The sequence below is a fragment of the Porites lutea genome, chromosome 11, assembly GCF_958299795.1.
Source record: "Porites lutea chromosome 11, jaPorLute2.1, whole genome shotgun sequence".
Taxonomy (NCBI): domain Eukaryota; kingdom Metazoa; phylum Cnidaria; class Anthozoa; order Scleractinia; family Poritidae; genus Porites; species Porites lutea.
The window spans coordinates 2,801,752-2,817,464 of record NC_133211.1 but is presented as its reverse complement, the minus strand read 5'-3'; the positions used below and the strand labels follow the sequence as shown (position 1 = coordinate 2,817,464).

Here is a 15,713-nt window from a genome sequence, read left to right as displayed (position 1 = left end):
TCATTATCCCTGAAAAGCCCCACAAGGGGAGTGGATAATTGAGTATTTTGAAGGTTTTACTTCCTAAAAGAAGATTGTATAAATTCATACTTTTAGTGGCAGGGGTATTTTGCGGAATGCTGAATGCTGAATTTAGAATGCAAAAGGCCAAATGACTCTGAAATTTAGTGATTATGGTTAGGAAACAGAGTGAATCAAGTTCCATTTAGAGTCATTATACCGGAAAAGTTCAGTGGTGGATCCAGGGGGGGCCCCTTATTTGTAGACCAAACTAAGGGCCGAAGGCCCCCAAAAAATTTTTGGAGACGAGGCCTCCCCTCTCGTCTCAGGGTCTGGATGACTGGGCCCTTCCCTTATATGAAGGTCTGGATCTGCCACTGAAGTTGACCTTAAACTTTATTCACTCTGTTTCCTATAAACCCTAATCACTAAACTTCAGTGTCATTTGGAGTTCTGCATTCTACATTCAACGTTCTGCATTCTGCAAATGAAATATGCCTGCTGTACTTTTAGAAAAAGGGGAAAATGATGTGTGTGGTGAACTTTTAAGTACCGATACTCCTTATTTATTAAGAGTAACTTTTCTCTTTTCTATTATTCCAGCAATTTCCTATACAATGGGGAATATGTGCACCCAAACAATGTGATGAGCAAGATTTAACTAACTTGGTGGATAAATTTTTTGCCTGTAAGGTAGCCATTGTTTATATTAAAACATTTATTTTTTCATTTACGCTAACTAGGACTGTAGTGATACATTTTTTCTGCATTATATGATACAGATCATAGACATGGTGTACAAAAGCATGGTGTAGTACTTATTTGATTATAATCAATGATCAACTGGGCAGCGCGCCAAGAAGGTGGTGTCTGATATCCCGAGACTAGTGTATTTGCTGTTGGGGTAGTGAATTCTGTTCTTAACTTGCCCTTAAAATAATGTCCAGCGTTGGCCACAAGATCCCTACTTTCCTTTTTCATCCTTATACAATGTAGTTCTACACTTCTCCATGGTGTGGAAGTGTGAAAGAACCCTACTTTCCTTGCTCATCCCAAGTTCAACACTTGCATGTGAAGTTTTCCGGGGGAATTCAAATAATTTTATAGAAGTGTAATCAATCCTGCTGGTCAAGATTTTTTGGGGGGTGGGGGTGGGGGGGAATGCAAGTCAAACTGACTTTCTGGATAGTACATGCTAACTTCAACTTGCCCCAAAGGAAACAGCAAAACTGTCTTTCTTTGCACCCTGAGGGGCAGTCTGATTTTTTCAGATGGTCAATATCAACTTTAATCTTCACTGGTTCATCTTAGAGCGATTTTTGTATGACCGTGAAATAAAAACGCACAAACAAAACAGAAACAACAAACAAACAGAAATAGAGCAATTTGATTGGTTCATCAAACAGATACAAACATGTGTGGTATTTAGTTGGTTAAGCGAACCTTGGATGAAAAACCTTCATGCTGGAGAACTTTCGAGAAATCAACCGATACTTCCCTTTGACTTCATACTGCAACATGATTGGCCAATCGAACAATGCCTTCTCCATATTAGGTTTTTCTTTGGCGGGAAAAAGAAGAGGCCATGTTTTGACCTCTTTATCCATTGGCTGATAAAACAAATAACGAACTCTTGCCAAAATCTTTTTTCAAGGTCATACGAAAATTGCTCTATCAGCGGTCCTTTTTTTCTAAGTGAGCTTTGTCAGAATTACCCCACCAGACTAAACTGTCTGTAAATGGAGCATGTCTGTTCCAGCTGAACTGCATTATACTCAGCTCTTGTAGAAGGACCAGTCTCACTCTCTTGTTTGAATAATTGCAAGAAATTTGCTAACGAACAGCGATTTAGGAAAACAGAGATAATTAAAAAAGAGTGTAAAAAGCTGAGGTTTCGGCATCATCATGATGTCATTGGCAAATTGCCTTCTTGTTAGACACCAGCTCATGATTAAACGGAACCTTTTCCCTGCCGCATTTGCCTGAAAATTAGCGGTACGGCTTGTCTGTGGGGAGAAATCTATGACTGACCACTTTTCAAATTTGCTTTCCTATAAATTTGTTATTATAAATGTAAGTTGTTAAATGTTTTTGTGGATTTTACTTATGTTTTACTCGCAGTGAAAATCAATGTCAAGGTTAAGTGATAGCACTCAAAAGTATAACAATAGAACATAGTTAACAGCGTGATCAGAGTACTAAAATTATATGCTCTCTCTTTTCCTTTTCAGTTCTTAAATTAGTTAACATAACGATTGAATTCAGTCCACGAGTTGCTGAAGCAGGAAGCAAAGAGGCTAAACCTATTTACTGCAAGAAAAAACCAGAATACACAACTGGGGTAATAATTACTCTGTAAGTACATAGCTATAATTATGAATCTTTGAAATAAAAATTGCACAGAATTTATAGTATTATGTTACAAAGTGAAAGAAAGCTGGGTTACTTACTTGGAACAAATGCCACTAAATCGTAGTCAACAGTTACCAGCACCGTACAAATGACTTATGGAGAGAATCAAGCAAAACTAACTTTTTAAGAACGACTGGACAATTGACGGCTTAACTGACAGAGGACCAATAACGTTGCATTTTAGTTGACCAGTCAGGTCAAATAACCAGAGTTTAATACCATCAGCTGATGTGATACAACTCACTTTGACTCTGAAGATGACTACCGCACAGGTTGTCGAAACATCAGTCACTGTCCACAACAAAAGTCCTATTCAGGACTCAATCACCCGGACAATCATACTCAACCTACTTATGATGGTATTATTTATAAAGAACTTGCTCACGTTCTTAAACTTCAACTTGTTTAATCAGAGCATAGTGTAGTACCGCGGTTAGGTTAAAACACACTTTATTCACGACCGTTACACTCCGAACTCAGAACGCTAACCGACTCGAATAAATTACAACACACGCTATCTATAGTACATGCAAATTACGTAATTCCCGTGTGTATCACATCACATTCATTCTCTCGCTTCTACGCGCTTGCATTAGCATCGTATACACTACATTCCCTTCTTTGATCAAATTTAGCAGGAAGGCAGTTTTAAAAGGCTGCAAAACCCTAAATGTTCAGCAAAACAAAGTCCTTGAATTAAACTAGACAAAACAGGAAAAGAAGTCCTAAACATCCAGGACAAAGTCTTTATAGCGCGCAGGCTGTCTTATAGTTCGGGTCGACCTCCGCACAGGCCTTTCCGCTGCGTTATCTTCCTTTTCGGTAGAATGCCCAGCTTGTACTTGGGAATTTTCAGATACTCCTGTAGTCCCTGGAATTCCGCTTGGCCCTGATACCTCTGTCGTCTCCGGAACTCTGCTTGGCCCTGGCTCATCTGTCTGTACTGTAGAACTTGCTTGAACCACTTGGTCTCCGTTGCCATTGGATACACCATCGTTGTACTTCTTTACGAATGCAGTGTTCCTTTTCAGTTGCACACCAGCTTCGTTCCTAAGCGTTACCTCTGTTCCTGTCCTCTGAACCACCCTAAAAGGAGCAGGGTTGAAGTTGGTAGACAGCTTGTTCGTTTTTTCGGCTTTCAAAAGTACTGTGTCACCAACACGTATGCTCTTGGGCGTGGCACCTCTCTTGAGATCTGCATAAGCTTTGCCCTTTAATTTACTTGACCAATCCCGCTCTTGCACTTCTTCGCCTGGCACCCCGACCGTCTCTCTCCTTAACTCTGGCAATTTGGACCTAACCTCGTGGCCAAACATCATGTAACAGGGGGTAGTCCCCGTCGACGTTTGCGGAGTGGATCTGTACGCCATCAACCATACAAGCAATTCAGTTCTCCAGTTCTTTCCTTCTAAATGTGCAATCTGTAGACATTTAAGTAACGAGCGATTTTGGCGTTCCACCTCTCCATTAGCTTGAGGCCACAACGGCGTCGTTTTCCTGTGCTCAATACCATTTGCGCGTAAATATGCTTCAAATTCTTCGGATACGAACTGGGGCCCATTATCTGTCCTTAAAGAGAACGGAAAACCGAATCTGGCAAACATGGGTGCAAGTGCTTCGATGACCTTGGCACTTGTAGTAGACTTCAGAATAGCAACTTCTAAGAAACGACTGTAGTAATCGATCACCACCAAAATACTCTCTCCTGTGGGTAGGGGTCCCAGCAGGTCTGCTCCACAATCCTGCCAAGGAGCACTCGGAGGAAGAACGCGGGACATCGGCTCAGGAGGGTTAAATCCAGAAGTGAACTGGCAGCCATGACAAACTTTACAAAATTTCTCAACTTCCTTGTCCATTCCCGGCCACCAAACTTTACTACGGAGCCGATACTTCGTCTTCACTATACCCTGGTGCCCTTCGTGTGCCAGCCGCACCACCCTGTCGCGCAGGAGCTTGGGAACCACAATCCTTGTGCCGCGAAGCAATAGCTCACCATAGACGCATAATTCGTCCTTGACTTGTGCATACGAGGGAAGTGTACACCGGTCCCAGTCCCCTGACCTCACGCAACTCTTTACTATCGTCAATTCTTCGTCAAAATAGGAAGCTTCTTCAATTTCTGTAGGTGATAGAGCAACGGGTATACAGCTTATAGCAATGGCTCTGACAAAGTCGTAGTCTTCTCCATGGTCCACTTGATCCTTGAGTTCAAACGGGACAACGCGTCGGCTATATTTGTCTTCCCTGGGCGGTACACCACTTTAAAATCGTACCCTTGTAGTCTTAAGACCCATCTCTCTATTCGGGCGCAAGGCTTTGAAGTGCGCGAGTAGACACGCTCTAAAGGCTTGTGATCTGTTTCCAACTCGAAGCTCTGTCCGGAAACGTACATGTTGAACCGTTCACACGCCCAAACCAAGGCAAGTGCCTCTTTCTCTGTTTGGCTGTAGCGTCGTTCCACGTCAGTTAGGCTCCTCGACGCGTAGGAGACAACTCTCCACATTCCCCCCTGCTGCTGGGTGAGAACCGCTCCTAATCCAACTGGAGATGCATCGGCAATGATTCGCGTTCTGCAGCCAACCTTAAAATAAGCCAGTGTCTCTGCCTGGGTGATTAGACGCTTCAGTTCCTCAAAGGCTGTTTGTTGCTCTTTACCCCAGTGAAACACGATGCCCTTCCTGGTTAACTCTTGAATAGGCTTGGCCACGGACGCCACGTCAGGCATGAACTTAGCGGAATATTGGACAAGACCCATAAACGATCGCACTTCACTTGCGTCTTTGGGAGATCTAGCATCTCTTATAGCAGCAATCTTCTCTTCGGATGGGTTTATGCCGTCACTAGTCAGCTCGTGACCAAAGAACGTAAGCCTTGACAACCTAAACTCGCACTTGTCTCCGTTCACCGTCAACCCCACTTCACTCAGCCTATCTAACACCGCAAAAAGACGCTTGTCATGTTCCTCCACGTCACACCCATGAACAATGAGATCGTCCGCAATGTTCGCAACCCCAGCACAACCCCTTAACACATCTCTAATGATCTGCTGATATTTCTCCGGCGCCGACGTTACGCCAAACATCAACCGCTTGTAACGATAAAGCCCTCGATGCGTGGCAAAGGTAGTGATGTGGCGACTTTCCTCACTGAGTAAAATCTGGTGAAAACCCCACTTGAGATCTATCTTGCTGAACACCGTACTGCCATTCAAGTCGTGTAACAGCTCCTCAACGGTTGGAATTGGGTGACGCTCTCGGACGATTGCTTCATTTGCACGACGCATATCAACACAGACTCTTACGTCGCCATCGCTTTTGGGAACCACCACCAACGGCGAAATCCATCCTGACGGCCCCTCCGGCACTTCCTCTATAATGTCAAGCTCCAAAAGTTCATCCAGCTTTGCATCCACCTTCTCGCGTAACCCGAACGGTATCCTACGTACATGCTGCGCTACAGGCTTCACCGACTCATCAATGTGTAGCTTAAGCTCGTAGCCCTTCAAAAGACCAACACCACTAAACAAGTGCTTGTATTTCTCTCTGACATCCCCGTCCGATCGCCCACCGTCAACACTGTTTGTCTGAAAAGGACCAATACGCAACAGGTTTAACGCCTCGGCAGTCTCTCGGCCCAACAGCGTGCGACCATCGCCTACAACCACCACAAAATCAGCATTACTTCCGTTTTCAAACCCAGCCAGCGTGACATCTGCCGTGAACGTTCCTAGGGTCGGTAAAGGTTCTGTACCACCATAAGCAAAAAGTTCCTTTGCAGATTTGCGAGATTCACAGTTAATCCCCTTTTGCTTTAACAACTCCCAGGTCTGCTGGCCCATAACATTACATGAAGCTCCCGAATCAATGAGAACATCGGGTACGTCTACACCACCAATGACCAGCGTTACCTGTTCCACTGAAAAGGCATAATCGGGACTTTGCGAATGACCTGATGCAGCGAAATCTCCTTTGTCTTCCTCTCCAGGGCTAGGTCTTCCAGTCACGAGGTTCGTCTCTCGCCCTCCGCGTCCGCGTCCACCTCGACCCAGTCCACCAGCACTCCTGCCTCCTCTGCCGCGTCCGCCTCTGCTACTCTCAGGTCCTCTAGATCCCGAATGGGTCCTGCTTAGCTGATGGAGTCGAGGGCATTTAACTTTGAAATGGCCTGTTTCGCCGCACTTCCTGCAAGTCTGACCACGCGCCGGGCACTTTTTGTCTTGACTGAAGTGTCCTTCTTGTCCGCAGCTAAAGCACGTCTTTGCTTTCCTGGGATTTTTGTTTCCATACAGCCTGCCACCCACTGCATTGACCTGGTTATCTGCTTGGTCGGTACTGTATTGCTTCAGTTGTCGATCAACCGCTTCTTGGGATCTTGCAACACGCAACAATTCATCTAACGTAACAGTTCCTTCCTTTTCCAGAAATTTCCGGCGTAAATGGCTCGAATAACACTTGTCTATGAGCTGATCGCGAATGTAGTCATCCTCGCCGGCGCCAAAATCACAAGTCGCTGCTCGCTGACGCAATCTACAAACGAACTGATCAACTGTCTCTCCGATCCCTTGCGAAATTTGTCGAAACAAATGTCTCTCAAAGGGAATGTTCGCCTTTGGCACGAAATGGTCGTCCAACACCTTTAACGTTGCTTCAAAACTTGCATCTCCACCCTCACCAGCTAGTGTGAAATAAATTTCTTGCACATCCATACCAGCGACATGCAACAGCAAAGCACGTTTTTGAGCGTCGTTCGATACACCTTTCCCGGTCACATACAAACTGAACGCTCGCTTCCACTTCTTCCATCGCTGACTTAAATTGTGCGCCTCTCCTTTTGGATTAAATGGTTCCAATCCACTGACATCTAAAGTAACAGAAGTCATCCCAGAACCGCCAACAGCACCGCTCGTAGTACCGCTTGTCGCGTTAGTTTCGCCCGATCCACCGCCTCCCGGCATCGCTGAAATAAATCCTTGACGAAATCCTCGACGAAATCCACAGCGAGATTTTCAACGAAACTCTTGAAACCCTCGGCGAAATCCTCGAAATATCCTCGTCGCCAATGTAGTACCGCGGTTAGGTTAAAACACACTTTATTCACGACCGTTACACTCCGAACTCAGAACGCTAACCGACTCGAATAAATTACAACACACGCTATCTATAGTACATGCGAATTACGTAATTCCCGTGTGTATCACATCACATTCATTCTCTCGCTTCTACGCGCTTGCATTAGCATCGTATACACTACACATAGTAGACTAACTTGCGGCCATGACAGTAAACTGTGACAAAAGCAAGCCCAAGTGCACATGTGCAAATACCAAAATCTGATTGGACATTAACACAATGCAATATCATCACATTACAGATAAGAATAATTTTTTTATCGGTCAGTGTAAAACGCAGACTGCGGACTGCAGACTGCAGACTGTGGACCAGGGGTAAAATGCAGACTGAGTGTAAAATGCAGACTGCAGACTAAGAGTAAAACGCAGACTGGGGTAAAATGCAGACCGAGCATAAACTGTAGTCGTGGAAGGGTTTAAGGGCAAAAAAATCCCGCAAATACCTGTAAACGAACACTTACTTGATGACATCTGCTTTCACAAATCCATTCCTTTCTTCTCTGGAACGTCGTCAACGACCCGAAAACATAATCGCAATCTTGAACCTTTTTTCCATCCAAGAGACTTCATGCTTCAATTTTTGATGCGAAGTTTTCGATAATACGTGACTAGGGACCGTGAACTGGTACAACACCACGATGTTTACGCTTAAATGAAAGCTGCTGACCCAAAATACTGTACAGGAAGAATTATGGCGATAAAAACGGGAGTAAGTCATTCCAACAACAAAGAAAGATGTTCTGCAGGAAATTTAGATGACCTTCTATGAAAGTATTGCAAATCAGGGTACGCAGACTTAAGCTGTTTGGATGTTCATTGAAACTTCTGGTGAATGTGCAATTCACTTCGACTAGGAAGCGAAGTGTGTAACTGATACCGGCTAGCTATTTCACCGATTTGAAGAAGAAGGAGCACAAATGTTTAAAAAAGTCTACAGTCTTTATTCTGCATTTTACCCCAGTCTGCGTTTTACTCTTTGTCTGCAGTCTGCAGTCTGCAGTCCGCAGTCTGCGTTTTACACTGACCGATTTTTTTATGTACATTTTAGGCCCCAAGCTAATCTACAATCGGCAACAAAATTGTTGAGACATTGTACTCAAATAGGGTAACTTCGGAGAACAAAAGAGTCCGCACCCCTCCCCTATCCCGTCAATTCAAAGTTGGGGTGTTTGTTGTTTTCTCTAGGTAGCTAAAAGAAGGGCACAACATTGCACGGAGGGGATGGGGGAGGAAAGCTATATTTCTCCCCTTGGGAAGTTAGCAAAATGTAAAAAAAAGCCAAGTTTTGGGCGAAGAGTCTTAACTCATTTTGTCACCGATTGTAGTTCAAGTATTATGTCATAAATTTGCAATATTGTTCGCCTATGTGATCAAAGTTAATAATGCAAATTGTTGCTGGAAATATCTTTATGTTTTTGTTTTTACTATTTGTATCGTGTATTGGTGTGGCAGTGATTGATTATAATCAACCATCAATGGAAAACTTTAAGCAGCACGATTATAAATTGTAGAAAATGTTCAATAGATTATTGCGATTATTAATCACCTCAAAGCACAAAAAAATTTTGAGGTCCAGCTGAGAATCAGACTCACAACCCTGTGAGGTCTAGATCAGATGCTCCAACCACTAAGTTACTAAAACTCTATGGCAAGCAGAGTCGAATCCACTTAATGATATTTGAGCATAAAATAAAAGTTAATGTTGGCAAGTGCTAACCTGTGAGCCTGCAGATCACTGCGGTTTACCCCACGTGGTATTGCCTTATTTAGCACTGTGCCTTATACTGGTATTATTATGCTATACTGTAAATGCCCTCTCAGTCAGCACTTTCTTCGATCGCTGCAAGTTCAAGTAGCAAAGTTGACCCTTCCAACCTCCCCTTACTATAGGCTTCCTGTAGTTGCTTGTCTTTTATTTTACTTTTTGCTTATTATTTGTTTTTGTTTTTTCTTTATTGTTTGTAAGCTTGTCTGTCTTTGTGTTCAATTAATAAATTTAAGGCGGGGAATTGCTGCCTGTGGCACCCCATCAGCCTTGTGCTGAAGCCCCATCACAGAGGGGGCACATGTGTATTCTGCTGGACTTGGTTAACTTGGCCAAGGACATTATCCCAGCCATATGGATGTGTGAACCATGCTCGCCTTGCAGTAGAGGCATGAGGCACCCGCTCGGCATGGTGCCAGGTGCCAAGACCCCTCATCTGGTGGGTTATCTGGTTAGTTGGTTCTATCCGAGCCTTGCTGGCTCTTCCCTGCACAGTTTCGCCTACCAAAGCCTTGTGTGTTGTGTTATTTCTTTGTCGGCACAGCTGAACATTAATGCCCCTTATATGAAACATATTGAATGTTTGAAATGATTACAGTGCTGTACGTGGCCCTAAATTATTGCATCTTTGAAATGGTCTTGAAAGGTTTGGTGTCAAAATGTAGGTTTGGTAATGAAACTTTTTGTTGAACATTTTGTTGTCTTTCCTTCTTGTATTTAGAACCTTGTGTGGAATAATCTTGTCTCTCTGCCTTGTTGGAACAGTCCTTGATGTACTCTTTAGCTTTTTCAAACCACGCCCATCAACAGTGAACAAAAGTGATGGATTTATGCCAATCAGAAATGTTTCCATAGCTACTGATAATGATCAGGCTCCTCCTCATGTTCCAGTCTTCGGAAAACATGATGGTATCAGCGACAACTCACAAATGATTCATTCCATCCCTGAGGGGACAGTTAGTTACAGTTCTTCATTAACCAGCTTTCCTGAACAGCCGAAGGAACCAAGTAAGTTTTGAATGTTATCAGATAACTTTTTTAAACTGACTCTTGCCGGCTTCAGTTGGTACTGCACAGTACTGCAAATGATCCCGAGACTGTAACTGATCTCCAAAATGGACCACAAATGATCTTCGACCACAAGTGATCCCCAAAGTCGACTGCAAATGATCCCGTGAAAAAACTGAGGAATAAAATGGATTTTATGGGACTGATTACAAAAAAGGGCTGATTACTAAAATGGAACCTTTGTTTCTTGCCTTCTAAAGAAAAAGGAAGGGAGGACGCCACATAACAGGTCAATTAAACAAGGCGAAAAAAAAATGGGACAAATCTGAAAAGGATATGGTATCAACCGTATACTTCTTCCTTTGTCAATTGCTTCACATTTCTTTCAAGACTGTTTCTTCGCTGTAAAAATTTAAGACAGGCAGGACGGTACTCCCAAAAGAAAAAACTCTATTATTCTAACACTTAGATGCTCAACTTGTCTACTGAGGAATCAGACAAAGCCTGGCACCCTCCACAGTACAAGAGCTTTATTGACTTAGTGATCTTTTTGGAAGTGTCGAATTGATTTTCAGAATATTTAATTTTGATTTTTCTTTAATGTGTTAATTGCTTGTGTACAGACCCCCCTCCCCTCAGGAAAAAGCAGGCGGAGGTGGGGGCTGTGTACAAAGGCTTTGTGTGCCCGTTTTGAAACAAGACATGATTTTTAAAAGAAACAACCTTCAAAATGCCCCCGAATTTATCAATGTCCACAGGTTTAGGTTTATTTCGAAATACATTAACGCTTTAGTATATGTATATTCATCTGTCGTGCGCTTGCTGGAGACAGTTACTAGAAATCTAAACGTGGTAATGAGAAATGCAAAAGTGTTTGTAAGCGGTAGTTATCTCGTGGCAAAAATCGTAGGAAACCGTCACATTCATGGACTAAAAGAAAATCGCTTATAATTATTCGGATCCAGGAGGCACATTAAAAAAAAATTAAACAACCTGAAAGCCCTATTTAACCACAATGAAGAGCATAGCATTTCAAAAGCGGTCAAAGGAATGCTCTTGCTTCAAAGGGCAAATCATGCCGACCAGAAATAATAACCGTAGAAAATCAATATACGTGCCATGACCTCTCTGTATGAAATAAGCGGCAAAAATCTCATTTCCTTAGTCAAGTCCTGTGTTGCCTGCCGATCCGTTTTTACACTTGAATATATTTTTTTTTTTCATCTAGTTTTTATTCATGTATTTATTTGAGAAGTAAAGTTTCGCTTTTAATCTGACTTTTTGTAAGAATAGTAAAATTGACAAGATGATCCGCTAACTTGAGTCTGAGCGAGTCCTATTTTTCTTTCGGGATCATTTGCGGTCGACTTTGGGGATCACTTACGGTGGAGGATCATTTTCGGTCCATTTTGGGGATCATTTGCCGTCTCGGGATCATTTGCGGTTGGGGATCATTTGCAGTACTGTACAGTACTCTTAAATATTTTGCAACTAGTTTAGCCAGGACGGTTAAACATAACACCATGAAGCCATAATTGGCTGTTACTTGGCGGGGATTGGGGGGTGGGGTTGTTGGCCATATGGCCGAGGGAGTGACTGGGAGAAAGGCCTGTGCAATGATTAGGGCAGCTTTCTGTCTTACCTTTTTCACCTATCTTTGCTGCAGTAAGGTGCTGAGGGATCAATTTCCTGTGTATCTTTTGAACCAGATTTCAGGTTTGCCTGCAGCAGATATCAGTTTTTCTTATTAGGTTATCTAAGAAAAGGAACATTATCATTGCAGTAGAATGAACAACCAAAGTGTTTGAAAAAGAAAATAACCTGAAAAAAATTCAGGCTTGACTGGGAATCAAACCTTGACCTTCCTATTGGCCGGACACAATGTTCCATCCATTGAGCTAATCAAACTAGCTGGAGAGCAAACCGTTGTGACAGGGTTGCCACAGTCAGGGAAAAGTCAGGGAAAAACAAAAAATTTTCAAGGTAAGGGAAAAGTCAGGGAAAATCTTTGATGTTATCAAAGTCAGTGAAAAGTCAGGGAATTCTGTTTTCTGGTTTATAGTTCATAAGTTTTCTTCAAGATTTTGAAATGCATTTTCTTTTGGAAAAGATGAAAAGTATGCTGCAAAGCAAGCAAAGCAATCAATTTGACTCTCTACATCTGACATATGTAGTAGTTGTGGTCAGTGGTTTTCGTTGTAAATGCCTTCTTCTAAATTCCTTCTTCCTCTTTCCACGAAAAGCAGAAATAGGGTGAAAGTGAAGAGATACTATCGATGGCCTGCAAAAAAAGCTAAAGTGAACGTAAACATGGATTGTTTCTCATTAATAAAAGGTCAGTGAAAACTGTTTAAAGGTCAGTGAAAAGTTTGGGAATTTTTAACTTTCTGATGAGTGGCAACCCTGTTGTGAGTTCTTAATATACCTGATGGTGGAATTGACATGAATTGATGAAATGGATCATATTTGGAACTGCAGAAAAAGATCATGTTCACTTTCATATCTGCACTGAATATTTTTGTTGATTGAGAAAGGCAATTTATTTGTTTAAGGTAATTCCCTTGTTTTGCACTGCGCACCCTCTACTGCGCATAAGATTGCCACATCCAAGATGGCGGCGGTTCTTCCCACTAGCGCGAAAAGAACAAATAAGGGCCGCTTTTGCAGAGCTAAAGCTTTTATTCGCAATAATAATGCTGCAGGTCGGCTGACAGCTTTCTGGTTTGCTATCGAAAAACAAGAAAATGAAAGAACAGTGCGTGATCCCGAAGTCTGGAGTGGTTTTTCACTTCGCGGCCGTCGAGTTGTGGAATTATTAAGATGTCCTGGCTGAGGCTTTGGATTATGGGGGCTGTGAAGCCTGTGCGACAGCTCTACGGCTCTTCAACTGCATTAACGAGCCACTATCTGGCCTGAGATCGCTACTGTACATATGTTGTTCAAACTCTGAGAGTGGAGAGACGAATATTTCTGGAAAATAAGACCCACCATAGCACCAGAACCACGAAAGGGAGACCAGTCTTTGATGTAAACACGAAGTTTGCTGCTAAATTCACATTTTGCTGTGTATAGAAACCAAACAAGCGAACATATAAAGAATAGAAATCAATTAATAGTCTGTTCTTCAAGTTTCTTTGTCAAGCATTATTGTGCAAAAGCAAAAAAATTGAACCCTAGCTCACTGGAATTAAACAGAACGCTGGTGCTACAAAATAGTCCAAAATAAAGATTCATACCTCCAAAATCTCATCAAATCGTGACTTACCTCATTCCTTGGTATTTAACGTATTCTTTGCAAGTTTGAATTTCTGTGTTGCCGATATCAAACACGTCAAACAACCGAAAACAAGCTTGATCTCGAATGCATTCCAACACGAGGGGCTTTATTTTGTATCTCACCCCAGTCCCCGCCGCGGAAATTATCCATCCTGACTGGGATCTCAAAACCATATCCACCTTTCACAGCAGTTTGTGAGGAAACAAGCTCAGTGACTCCCGATTTTTTTCCCAGGTATTTGCTAAGAACAGTCTAATAAAGAACATATTTGAAGAAGAAAAAAAGTTTGGTAGTACAACATTATTTTTGGGGAGAAAATAGATTCGTATTTGGGTCAAGGCGAGGATTTCAAGCTAACCACGGAACTGTTCGAAAAAGTGCAACATCCCCACAACAGGCAATCAAAAACGAATTAAATGAAGCAATACTGCTTATTTGAATGAAAAAAGCTTTATGTTCAAGATAAAATTTGTGTGTTTCAAGTAACAACGGCTTAATTCTGTAAGAAGGGGATTCGAATTTTTAACGCACAACCACTAAAAATACCCCAGTTTAAGAGCCTGCTGACGCGTAAACAAGCACGTTGAACCCATCTTTTTATTGCATTTTTTTAATGCTCATGTCATGAATGTTGATTATGCCAAGTTTCAAAAAAAGTTTGATATTAGAACAATTTCAAGGGAATTACCTTAATTGCTCTTTTTTTATATACACAGATGTGGTGGCAAAATTCTTTTTGTGTTTTTCTCTTATCCAAAACACAAACCGCATTTTGAGTACGAAAGTTCCTCCAGGCGCGATAACATCAATCAATGGCATGAGAGTACTGAGTATGTGGTGGGTTATACTTGGACACTGTTACGCTTTTCAGACGATGGCTGGTCTTCCAAGTAAGTTATTTCATATTTTTATCACCAAGAAACTCCCAAAAATTTACTATAGAAGAAGAAATAATTCTGGTAGGCAGCAACTGTTTCAATATTTTAAAGCCGAAAAATGGCCTTTTGTGCAACCCTGGGTCTGAGGAGTGTCAGTGTAGGTATGAGAGGGAGGTTGTTTTCCTCTCATTGGGGTGGTTTGGCCACCACTTTTGCAGCTTTAGGATGGTGTAGTTCTCCTCAGTTCTTTAGACATTGCATCTTTGGTTGCTCATGAGAGACATTCTGAGCCCACTATTTTAATGGAGTTTTACCAGTGATTCACAGAACTGTGTTCTACGTCATTTTCACGCTGTTCACCATGAACAGTTTCACGGAAGTATATAGGGTAGACTAGAGAAACGTTAAACAAATAACCCACTAAGTAAGGGAGTCTTGAAGTCCAATGATGTCTGAAACCACAACCTACCTTATTATAGGAAATTAACACTCCATGAAAGTTAGTCCTCCTTTTACCCATTCGCCCCTGGAATTTTTTCCGAAAAACACTTTTTGAGGTTAGTCAAGCGGTTTTCTGGTCACTGCTGTGCTATAAAGAGCTAAAACTTACCATAAAGCCATTTACAGGTCGCACACTTTGCGGCCCTTCTGATACAGATGCAAAATATATTTAATCTGTTTACTGCCAAACACTTACCCTGTAACTGTAAGCATGACTGGTTGGGGACACCAGGAACAGAAACTAGAAACTACTTGCATTTAGTGTGTGTTCTCTTGAGTGATGTATCTTTGTATGTTTTGTAGGTAACCTTTTGACATTTCTTAGCATCATTAAACGCTTTACATTTCAAGCTATAGGAAATGCAACCTTTTCAGTTGACAGTTTCTTTTTCTTGAGGTACGTTATGATTATTGTATTAACCTTTAAGTATTATAAATAAAATTATAATAAATAATGATAAATACTTAATTATCCCCTCTCTTTATGACGCTTTTCAGGGATAATGATACAAATAATTTAAATGGAAATAACATTGATGGTTATTAAGAATCCAGACAGGTAGAAGGCAAACTAGTTGGCTTTTTACAAGCTTGGCCGAGGATTTGAACTCAAACTAGTGGTCAGGACCTCAAAATTAGTGGTCAGGGCAGGGCCTGTGTATTACAAGTCCAGTGCTGTAACCTGTGGGCCACACAGTCTCCACAATAACATAACAGGGGAGATTTTCATGTTTCTTTAATTTT

General features: G+C 42.0%; 1 protein-coding gene across 2 annotated transcripts in view; it reads left to right on the top strand.

Moving 5' to 3' along the window:
- The window catches only part of LOC140952385 (nose resistant to fluoxetine protein 6-like), a 33,703-nt gene that overhangs the window by 3,773 nt on the left and 14,217 nt on the right, over window positions 1-15,713 (top strand). For both annotated transcript variants that reach the window (XR_012167348.1, XM_073401805.1), the window contains exons 3-7: window positions 604-688; window positions 2,232-2,355; window positions 10,027-10,313; window positions 14,307-14,480; window positions 15,273-15,366. Coding sequence is in view for 1 of the 2 variants with exons in the window: in XM_073401805.1 (XP_073257906.1) it covers window positions 604-688; window positions 2,232-2,355; window positions 10,027-10,313; window positions 14,307-14,480; window positions 15,273-15,366 (764 nt within the window). In the remaining variant the exon portion in view is untranslated. The remainder of the gene's footprint in view (window positions 1-603; window positions 689-2,231; window positions 2,356-10,026; window positions 10,314-14,306; window positions 14,481-15,272; window positions 15,367-15,713) is intronic.